The sequence below is a fragment of the Chanos chanos genome, chromosome 3 (assembly GCF_902362185.1).
Source record: "Chanos chanos chromosome 3, fChaCha1.1, whole genome shotgun sequence".
Taxonomy (NCBI): Eukaryota; Metazoa; Chordata; class Actinopteri; order Gonorynchiformes; family Chanidae; genus Chanos; species Chanos chanos.
The window spans coordinates 24,987,096-24,998,911 of NC_044497.1; the positions used below are offsets into that span (position 1 = coordinate 24,987,096).

At 43.6% G+C, this 11,816-nt stretch overlaps 1 protein-coding gene across 1 annotated transcript; it reads right to left on the bottom strand.

The window, feature by feature from the left end:
* Window positions 1–353: 353 nt before the first annotated feature.
* On the bottom strand, window positions 354–11,568 carry nr1d4a (nuclear receptor subfamily 1, group D, member 4a). Its single transcript, XM_030769274.1, has 9 exons — window positions 11,553–11,568; window positions 8,992–8,997; window positions 5,712–6,011; window positions 5,375–5,463; window positions 5,117–5,261; window positions 1,859–2,448; window positions 1,467–1,652; window positions 765–975; window positions 354–550 (listed from the first exon to the last, which is right to left on the bottom strand). Exons 1-9 carry the CDS (start codon window positions 11,566–11,568, stop codon window positions 354–356), a joined length of 1,740 nt encoding a protein of 579 aa, XP_030625134.1.
* Window positions 11,569–11,816: the final 248 nt, after the last annotated feature.

Below are 11,816 nucleotides of genomic sequence, written 5' to 3' on the forward strand. Positions count from 1 at the left end.
TTGTTTTTTCTGTGCTCAAAGGACACAGGTGTGTATTGGACAGTGCAAAACGAATTAGGATCAGTCAAATTTGCAAAGGATGCTATTATCTGAGACCTTTCCCCCAAACAATTGGACTGTAGTCATCCATCATTTTCCTCTGGTTTTTTTTTTCCTTTTTTTTTTCCAACAATGAGCAAGGAGCTTAATAATTGTTCCTGCTGAAATGATGTAGACGTGTCCTATTTAAGAACGCAAACTGTCCCCTCTCTTTTGTTTTCTGACTAAGCCAGTGGGTCTCTCACTGGCCAGTCATGGCTTGTTGATTGGTTTGATTGACACTTGCATTGATGCCCAGTGACGATAGTATTGGCTCAGGGGTCAATGCGGAAGGCCAGCAGCTTGTCCGAGTGCAGGTTATTGAGTGTACGGAGGTCCGGCAGGCGAAGTAATAGTTTGGGGAAGAGAGCGCTGTCATTGGGATGGCGACGCGTAACCAGGGAACGCAGGGCTCGGATCAGACCTTCCTGGAGTTGTTCCACAGCGGCCACATCGGTGATACCTGAGCGGTCTTAAGACAAAACACACGGACAATAACATTTAATAATTAAGTCATTTTCAGAAAACCAGGATACTTCTAAATGCTTCTACAACATCCTTCTAATCATTAACAAGAACTAGCAGACAATTACCAAACAGTGGACTGTAGTCCTTCATGATCACTTGACTGTTAAAGTACAATTCATTTAATTAGAAACTCATGTTGTGAGGTTCTCACTACGTACCTGCAGAGACCAAAACTACAGCCATGAACAGTGCCATCTCGTCAGCCTCCAGTCCGAGGGCGCCAAGTTTCTCACTGAACTCAAACATGGCCTCCAGCAGGGAGCCCATCCCCAGTGTCCGCAGGGTAGCGAGTGGGTACGTGTGCCCGTTCAGGAACGTGACTGTCTTGTCTTTGGGGTTAAAGAGCGAGCAGAACCTCACCATCAGCACCTGTTAGAAGACAAGGACAGAGCAACGATGAGAAAATGCAGTGTTGTTCAGGGAGGGATTATGTTACACTTCTGCTGTGGAATCCCAAAATCTGGTTAAAGAGTCCATTTGCAATCAAAAGACAGATTGTGAATATCTGTCGTCAAAAGCTGATGTCACTTTGCACAACATGGCTGCATTCTGCGTAAAGGCATCAACAAGAAAGGACTTCCGAGTTTCCAAGACATCATGTGCTAATTTTCAAATTTGCCCACTTTTCTGAATGACGTCTTAACAGATCCAAGCTGCACATTCAGTTGTTATCAGTCCAAAAGACAACTCCCAATTGTGTGATAAGATCTTACTGAGTCTACTTTTAACAGATCTATTTGGCCAATTGTTGATGACAGACATTGACCTCTGGACAGGGGCACACAGATAGTATGTGCCCGGTCCATTAATCAGGGGGATAGTGAGATGATGTGACATGTTGTGATATGGGACAGCTGTACCTGGAAGGTGCCAGCTTTCAGCAGCATGACCTGGTCATGCTGACAGAGTTCCTGGAAGCCTGGGATCCCCTTAGCAAACTCCACAACTTCACGCACTGCAGGGGTAAAGCACTGTGAGAAGGAATCCCACACCTCCTGACTGGAGCGGCCAGGGGCAGACACAGGGCACGCATTCAGAGGACAGGCCTAAGAGAAAGGGAGAGAGAGAGAGAGAGAGATGTGACCCGGACATTTGCTGAAGCACTTGAGTTTTTTTGCAAAAGCAGGTTGTACATACTACAAGATCACTTAATTGACACATTTTCTTTAACTGTCTTTTTCTACTTTATAGCATTGGTAGGTATAATGTAATCATGTCAAAGCAAGTTAATCAAAATCCCTAGGATTCTCACCAGCACTTTGGAGCCTGCAGCTAACTTCCATGGACATGAGACTTGACCATGCGACTCTCCAGCTGAGTAGTTGTTGTAATTGGCCAAACTTGTTTGTGGAGGCTGGCCAGTTCTGGATTGGCAGTGATTTTGATTGGACAAAGCCGAGTAGCTATAGCAACTGTTGTCCAGCAAGGAGCTGGGGCATCTATCGTCACTGGGGGTGACCGGGCAGTGGGCAGGAGCAGAAAAGACCGGCGGGGCAGCAGAATGGTACCCTGTGGTAGGGTTGGCATGTGATGAGGAGTGATTGTAGCTGCCATCCTGACGTGGTGGTATGTTCTGAAACGAGCTTGCAGCATTTCTTGCATTGATGTTGCTGGTTCTCTTGGCCAGGCGGTCCTGAGAGCTCACAAAGATGTCCTGGTAAGCACGGGAGATGGCGCCAATCGCCTCCTTGGAGTGGGTCTCCCCTGGGCTGGGCAGGACTGGGTGAGCTTGGGAGGAATCCACATCCATGGTACCTGATTCATTCAGGCTGTTCATGTAGCTCTGCATCTCATCCAGAAGTCTCTGTTTTTCCCGCTTAGGAATACGACCAAAGCGCACAGCTGAGAGAAAGACAGAAACACAGGAAACTGGCCTTAGTTCCATGTGTTGGGCATTTAGAACCACACCATACTAGTGAGTGCAAAGGTATTTATTTATATATGTTTACATATTTAGATTTTCCCCAGAAATTGCAGGGTTGCTGAACCTCTGAGATCAAAGTAATGACTAGAAAAAAGGTTGGTGACTGGAAGAAACTTTGTGTTTATGCTGGGCATGTTTCAGTAGTGACTTTTGGGTGTATTAACAGTGTAAATGCTTGACTTCTGACTTTGGTGAACACATTTGTGTTAAATGCACCCAGTAGTTTCAACCAGCAACCAACCAACCAGAGTCTTAAGCACATAAGGCACTATCTGCCTGTGGTAATGTTAGGTCATCCTGATTGGACGACTGGACGTGTGTAGATTGTGTAAGAACAGCTGTGCCTCTTTCCTCTTCCTCAGCCTCATCTCTCACTCGAATCCTTTCCCTCCTACCCTGCAGGTCCCTATCCCCCTCCTTTCTCTAAGAATATCTGTCAGCTGGTCAGTCTATAAATAGCACCAATGCGACCATATGCTACACCCCCCTCAACCGTGCCATCTCTCTCTCTCCACCCCTCCTTTTCTCTCTTTCTCTCTATCCCCCTCTCCACCCCCCTTCTCTCTCTCTCTCTTACTCTCTCTCATCATCTCTCCTCCACCTCTCTCTGGATCCCTCTCTCTCGGCCAGTAAGTAGGGCAGTGGGCCAGGCGAATCATGATGGCGGAGCCCATGCGATGGAGGAGAAGAGAAGAAGACTAATGGGCCTTAAGAAGCAGAGGGAGAGCAGAGGTTGGAGTGTAAAGAGCAGTGAGGCTCAGAAAAGAAAACTAAGAGGAGGAGAAAAAGAAGAAGAGAGGAAGGTTGAAGGAGGGAGGAAGGGCGAAGGAGACAAAAGCACATTGAGTTAAGGTGAAATGAGAGGGAAAACTGCTTTAGTCTCAGAGGGGTCATTGAATACGTAGGATAATGTAAATCATTGAGGTCAGGCTGCCCCTTTAATGAGATTCTCGGCCATCTCCCATGCATGTTTTCTACTGAAGGGGAGATTTGGGCAGAAGCAAGTGAACATATGTGACTTTCTTTGTATATCTCTTTTTTGATTGATTGTCAGCTTGACGTGTATCTGTAACCAGGCTCTCATAACGGGCGTAATGTGTATGCAGTATGCTAACACAAATTTATCAGGTCCCTAACTTTTTCATATGGGTGTGCTGTTTAAAACAAGCTTAATGCTTAAACTACATGTTGGCAAAAGACTTTTGGGACACTTCAGAGGTGTTACTCTTGCTATAAGACTTTTAAGTGAATTTAAGTAAATTCTACACATCGGGTGATATCTTGCTTAATTTTGACAGCAGCTTTCCATTAATTCAAAAATTGCTCTCTAACAAGTGAAATATGCCATTTCATTCACACTTAACTGGAAAGTCACCGTAACAAATACCAAGCGTGGGCTGGGGGTTAACAAAGTTCATGAGGGGGAAATGAAATGGGCTACTTTTTTAGAAGTGAAGAAACAGCCCGGAAATGAAATGATGCCATTCTGTCAACTGACTTGAACATCTGCCTGCATAAGAGAACCCAAATCTCACAAGTTCTTGTAATGAAATCCGTGTGTGCTCTTTACTGTGGCCTGAAGGCAGTTATATGAGGTTTTCCTGTTTGTGCAATGGCTGCAATGAGAGAAAAAGGGGTTTCTAGGTTGCGGTTCTTAACACTTTCAAGAGCCATCTTCAAGAGGGTCAGTATGAGTGTTTGTCTCACTATATCCCTGCTCTGTTAACTTCAGTTCATTTCTGGTGCCCTCAAAGAACACTGTCTAAATCACCCACCCACACACATATATGTAGTGCGCTCTCTCTCGTTTGCTCGAGGAGCACCCTGCATTTATCATTTCGGGCAAAGCACTGACGAGAATAAGAGGAAAACCAAACCCATGGTAAGTAGGTCACGATGTGCACGTAATGATTCGAGTGCCATTTTGTTTTGTTTTCTGGGTATTTGTTTTCCAAATATTTCCTTACTTCCATTATGAGTAGATTAATCAGAATTCAAGTATCAAGGGGGTAAGCTTCAAAAACTGGGGAATAGATGAGGCATCATTGTATTGATGAAAGGACCTTGTTTTTTGTCCTACTGCATCTCTTGCTTAATTGTTGCTCCAGCTTGCCATTAATTGCTCAAGATGTTTTAAGGGCATGCATGGGGTAATCAAGTTGCCAGTGTTCCAATTTCCTAAAATAATTCCTGTATTTGCTGCAGTTTTCAAGATGACAGATAGCTTTTGGGACTGCGTGACTCCAGTCCTCATAAATCACTGTGTACAGGAGGGATGGGGCAGGTGAGTTTAGGGAACATTTGGGGAGGGAGGGCTAAAATGAACAAGAGAGAGGGAGAGACAGCGAAGACTAGATCACAAAAAGGGCAAGAGAAAGACAGAAACAACATCAACATCTGCACTGCCAGACAACTTATGGCCCCAAAAAAACTTCCTAATAGTGCAAAATTTTAAAGTGGGAAACTAGGTTGAGGAAAAAAAGCTGTGTGGAGCTTGGTTGTCCTAGCTATTCTAAATCTCATTCCTGGAGGCTATGTCACTGAGGAAAACAACTAGGAGACACAGGAATCCTTCCAGATCCTCACCGTCTCGGGACATGCCCACGGACAGGCATTTCTTAAAACGACAATGTTGGCAACGATTGCGATTCATCCTCATGATGAGGCAGTTTTCATTCTTCACACACATCTTGTAGTTGATGTTCTGCTGAATGCTGCGGCGGAAAAAACCCTGGGGTGAACGGAGAGATGAGAGACAATGAGACGCTGCTCATGGCTCAAAGCCATTTGTTACAACCCATCACTTCATTAGCATCCATATCTAACAATACTGCTCTGTCTTACCTTACAGCCCTCGCAGGCATGGACGCCATAGTGGAACCCTGACGCAATATCCCCACAGACTTTACACAGCAGTACCATACCTCCTGCCTCTACACAAAGCAGGAAAGACATGATTCACACGATTAGTATACAACACAATGGAACGACATAAAGGAGACTCAAGGTTTTACAATCCTGTGTGTTTTACAATACTGTTTATGATCTTTTTTTTTTAACCCAATATATCCTGTTTAAAAATAATATTTAAATTCTTCCAGGAAGTTATAATTAGACTGTACCAGCGTATAAGATAAGAGCTTTCATTAAAAAAAAAAGAGAGAGAGAGGGAAGCACTCACTGGTAAAGGTTCCAGTGAAACTACAGGACCGCTTGGCAGCAATGGGGTGGGAATAAGTGTGCTGAGTGGAGGCTGAGGTGGAGCTGCTGTAGACCTCAGGGAACTGGAAGACTAGTTTTGGAGAGGGTGGTGTTCCACCACCCCCCCTCTGTTTCAACGCCCCAATTTCAGTGAAGGTGACCTCCTCTGGGGAGGAGGGCTGGGACTGAGACGAGGGTGACTGAGTCTGGTATCCGCTGGAGGGGCTGCCTGGACTGGGGCTCGCACTGCCAGAGGAGCCTGCATAGAGGATCACACCTCCTATGGAAAACATTCATATTATTAAATATAAATTAGTGCTTATGGAACATGGAAACCATTGTAAATCTATGGGAAACTATGGTGCCTTCTATGGTGACTTCCAGTGAATATATACAAGAAAAGCTCACAACAGTGATTCTGCCTGTCTTTTTTATTTTAACACTATTCTAATACTTCTCATTTTCATTTTTATCTACTTGTTATTGTAGATTGTGTACAAATATGTGAAGGACATTTCATTCACCACAGTCATATTCCAACCTCGTTATAAAATAAGCCACAAAGTGTTTTAGTGAATTAAAATGCAACAAAATGTATGAATGATAAAGATTAGCCTTATGGGTATTTAGTTTTATATGACTGTCGAGGTGATGTAACTTGCACCTCCACTGACTTGGCAGAGAACTCCGAGGCTGAAGCATCGCTGCCTCATGCTCTGAATGTAACAAGAACAATTACTCGCTTAGATGGAAAAGGCAACACGAGCTAAAAATAAAGTTAGAAGCCCAGCAACAGTACGCATACAGTTGTTCATCCAACCAACAGCGAGCACAAAACGAAACAGAATGTTTTCACGTGCCGCCATCGGGTAGCTTCGCTCTTTTTTAGAATAAGACCAACAGCAGGTTTTGGTACACTTTCTCCCGTAGGTTTCACTATCTCCGATGCCGCATCCTCCCGCATCTCCGGTCATGCGTTGTGGATGAGCTGAGACATGGTCTCACGTGTCTGTGAGGTCTGCTGCCTCCTCCGCTCCAATAATAGACCGGCTCCCCTGGCACAATGCCCAGCGCCAGCTAACTGCGCGACACCTGACCGCCGCCTCACATGGACTCCTGACACAGTTACTGCCCGTGCGAAATCCGCAGTCTCGTGTTGACAACTACAACAATCACAAGTCAGCTCTGTGATTAAAGCCGTACACTGCGGGCGCGCCCAAGGATGCTGTGTTGGTTCACAATGATACGTTTTGAGCTAAAGCATCGCCTATCTGGGAGAGGGAGATGGGAGTCACGTTTTGTCAGAATGTGCTACATGGCTTTGGTTTGACTTCTGGAACAACCTGAGGCAAGTCGGTCAAATCTATGCCAGGAAGCACTGGCTGGCTTGCCCGCTTTGCCCAAAATGTACTGATCACGAGAGACTTTCAGTCCATTGTTCTGATTTTCCCATAGCAGTGGCGGAATGATAAAGAATGCAAAACACTGCTTACAAAACAGAATGTGACGGTCTAAACAAACAACCTATTTTTCCTGGATCATCCACATAGAACCACAGACTGCGACAAAATCATTGCTAAAAGCTGCTGTTGTCTATTACAACAGAGCAAACCGTTTATTTATTTTGCATTATATTTATTTCTGGTTTCCCTTTACAATGCATCTTTAATTACAGTGAGAAGAGGTATTTTGGAGTTTTAAAACAATACTGCATTTTACAGTAGAACCTTAACTGTACTTGTTTTTTTTTTTCCTCTCTCTTTCAAACTTCCATCCGTTGTCAAACCCCCTCTGCTGATGGTGTTTCCTCTTGCTGCACATGGCATTTGTTTAGCTCGAGTGTTTTTATAATCCCCCTAGCCAGCACGTGTTGCAGGGTTTATTGTTGACACATCGCAGTTCTGGGCTTTACAAGCATGAAACAGAGCCGTACCTGAGATAGTTACTCACAGCCTGCGCTTTTTGCCCCACCCAAACAAATATAAACACTAGCACCTGTACATCCATGTGAGTTCCCAGACACCGAGTAAATACTGTAAAATAACACAAACAATGGGTTTATAGCGCAGAGTCAACGATCTACTATCAGAGATAAACGTCAATGAGTGCTACAGTTTGACTCGCGACAAACAACAACAACAACAAAACCCCCAAACCAAAACACAACAAAAACAAAAACGAAAAAAGGATTTCCTGAGAATGACATCTTACTGACATTAGAATTGACACAGAGACCGTATTTTTCCCTCTTAAATCTAACCTTGTTATTCGGCAGACTAGTCTATTCTCACGTGCCAAAACAGAGTGGTTTTTCAGTGAGCACAAGTGCCTATGCAGCCTTTGCAGGCACCATGGAAAGCTGTGCACTTGCTTGCACAAGCCAGTGCAAATTCGGGTCAGTGCAAACACTGGCATTAATTGAGGAATCAGCAGGTCCCGCAGCTCATCGTGAGCTTAGGCTACCCGTGCAAACGCTAATCTGCCAGTGAGTCAGGCATAGAAACGTGAGGATTTAGCAAGGACAATACACCCCCCGTCCCCACCACACATACACGCACGCGCGCCTTATGGATGTTGCGCACTCCTAGCCCTGAGAAAAGATTTGGAATATTAGTTTTGTGGCATGAAATGTAAAAAAAAAATCAGTTCTGTCAACGTTAAAACAGGCAAATGGAACCATAACTATTACGGTATTACGTTTAGGGTAAGTAGGAGGAAGACAGAAAACAGGGTACATTACTTACTCAGCATGAGAATTTCAGTGTTAATCTGACAAGTATCAGGGGAGCAACTTTACAAAAGTATGTCAATGTAACATGCGTGACAATTCTTTCAGGCATCTAGATTAGCACCCCTGTCCCAGTCACCCAGGTTTGGGTGGAAACAACCTAGAATGTCAACAGCAATTTCTGCACATTGTGGGTAGGATGCCAGTGGTCTTGTCTCGTGCAAACTAATGAGCATGTGGTCACTATGTGCACAATATACAACTAACATCAAACAGACCAGCATCCATTTGTTTAATCTGCCTGACTATGTGATGCTCACGTTCCTTTCTAAGAACACCGGCCACGATTTAGTCCACTCCTTCGTATGAACCCATTTGCGAGGACAGTTTTCATCAGGCCAAAAATAAATGGATGGTAAAAAGCCCCTGATAACAGTCATAAACTATTTGGACCAGAATCGAATCGCATGAGGCGGGGGAACGTGATGAAGAGCTACATTTACTCTGTAAAATCGCTGACCCACTGACCAACCTCCCCCTCTCCATCACTGCGGGCGGCATCAAAACATAAGAGTCAGTGAAAGAACTGGAGGGAGGAGGGCTTAGGAATCACGCGCCGCACGCGGCAGTGCAAGTGCATACACGTGAGGACGATTAGCGATGCGAGAGACGCTTTCACTGGGAAGATACTGTGATGCGCTTCCACGAGGCACTGAGAAACCCGATGCATCGCCTAAGGCTTCGCCTCTGTTGTAGTAATAAGGCAGGGATGAATCGGGGAGCATTATAGCCGATATTGCTGGCTTATATGTGGAAGAGGGATGCGTTGGTCTCACACCGCACGCGAGCTCACAGCCCAAACGGTTATAGGCGGCATATGAATGTTCAGTTTACAATACATGCTGTATGAGACGTCTAATTCTACTGCATTATATACTACTCCATTTTAACAACGAACTACAAATATTAAACTAATGAACCACTGACGTTTATTATTTTATAACAAAATAGTCGGGCACATGACACACCTAAAGATCATGTCAGGGGTGAGATGAAATTGTGTGGGTTAGCAGGTCTGTGAGCTTGTCACTGGAGAACTATTTACATAGCTTTCTTCTTTTTATGGTTATTTTAATCTCAGTCCCCAGTGTCGAAAGAGCTCCAGTTCACCGTAATTGGCACCTCTTCATGACAGTCTCAGAATAGAGGGCTTGCCACAGCAATAAGTCTAACTGTATTTCAGTGGTAACGCACGTTTTTTTTTTTGGAAATGCATAGGGAAGTTGTATTTATAGCGAAGAAAACAAACTCCTGTTATTTTATGCGAAAGAATGTCATGCACGGCCAGGAGTCTATATAACACAGAAACCCATTCAGTGACAAGCTATTACCTATCTGTCTATCTATCTATCTATCTATCTATCTAGAGAGAGAGAGAGAGAGAGAGAGAGAGAGAGATAAGTGCCTATGTATAAAGAGAGTGGTGTGTGTGTGTGTGTGTGAAATTTGACTACATAGTAATCAGTATGCTTAGACACCTTGACCATGACATCAATGCCTGATTCAGATGAACAACAATTTCGGATCTGTGAGTCAAAAGATAAAGGATACGTCAGATGAATGGATTTCCCTCTTCCCAATAATTAATATGGAAGACGTTGGCTGATAACACATAACTTGCCCGTTCCCTTGATTTATTCTCTTCTTACAGTTTATATGAGGATGTGGGATAAAAGTGCTATATATAAGTCGCTTGCATTACTTATTTCCTTGACTGGTCAGTAGGTTAGGGTAGTGCAACTTTATACAGTTATACAGTTTGTTTACCATGCCAAAACAGTGTTTCCTTCAAATCCTTAGAATGGGCGCGACTTGCACGAGATAATGTTTTCATCACCTGTCCAGAAACGTGAGTGCAGTGTTTGTAAATGAATCATCCGTCAATCAAGTGCGAAGTGGACAGGTTTCGCAGAAACCATCAAGTACCTCGGAGAAAACAACTTATAAATTTGTTTCACTACTGAACTTTCCCCCGTGCATAAAAATGTCACTGACATATCAAAAACGTCCCCCAAAAGCTCGACAACGTGCTATTTTACAAATCAAAACTGTCTTTTTAAAGTGCATGTAGCTCCTTTGACTTAAAATATTGAAATTGTAGATCTGAACTCTCGATCCTATTTTGATATTAGCCCTCTGAACTGAAAGTTGATCAGCGTGAAGGCAGTATGTTTGGTACTCCTCAGTATTTTGTGTTCTTCACGTAAATTATTACACTATAAACACGTCTGCATGTCCAGTTAGGGCTCCCTCATGCCTGAAAGCGCATCACAGTGCGAGCAGTGACAGCCACACGTGAGTTTGTTTTCATGATTGGAAACAGGAAGTTGACAAAACGGGCGCACGTAACCGTTCCGGCAAGTTGGTTTCACTACCCTCATACGTAGTTTATTATAGACCAAATTACTTCGTATCACTGAGTAGGAACGATTGGATACTATTTTACCACAATATACGCAATAATACAGTGTACATCCCTGACATGCAATTTGCAATCAACATTTCTTATCTTTACACGAGATGGCACTCCAAGGCAGCAACATTTCATATATCACATACACTTGTTATGGTTTTGACAGTTTTATAACTCTCCTAAAATAAGCGTAGTTGGCGCAAGAGCATTTACTCGTAATATGTAAAGACAAAAATAGCTGAATGTTGTTCCTCATCCAAATATATATGTATGAAAGATGAAGTTTGCATATTTCCAGTGGTTGAAGTTGTGTTTTTGAACAAGCACAGATGCAAAGTCCAAATGCTTAGCACAGGAGTAGTATTCTTTGGCTGTTTTGTTCATGAAGATTTGCGTTCTAACTAAGCATGTCAAACCACCCCGACAGACCAAAAACCATGCATAAATTATTCGTCACAATGAACAAATTCATGTCTGGTCGTAATGTTACCTTTGCAGTGGAAGCAGGTTATGAATAAAAACAACAATGTCAGCAACAAAATTAATATACTAACGACTACTAATAAGCTAATGCTCTATTAATAGTGACTATCACTGGTGAGAAAAAGAAAATTACTTACCAGGACTACTATCCATATCTGATATGTCTTGTTTGCGCTCTCCTGTATGACTGAATTCACACCTGTCTTTGAATTGCACTAGGTTGATTCAAAAGTCGAGTAGAAACAGGTGAGAGTGTCATTAAATACCTGTGCATACAGCGTCTAGCCCAAAGAAGGCAGAGAAAAACTCGCGCACAGAGCATCAGTCAACTGTGCCAACTCGGAGGTAAAAATATACTCTTGGCGAAATAGTATAAACCGTCACGTTCGGCACGGATTCAG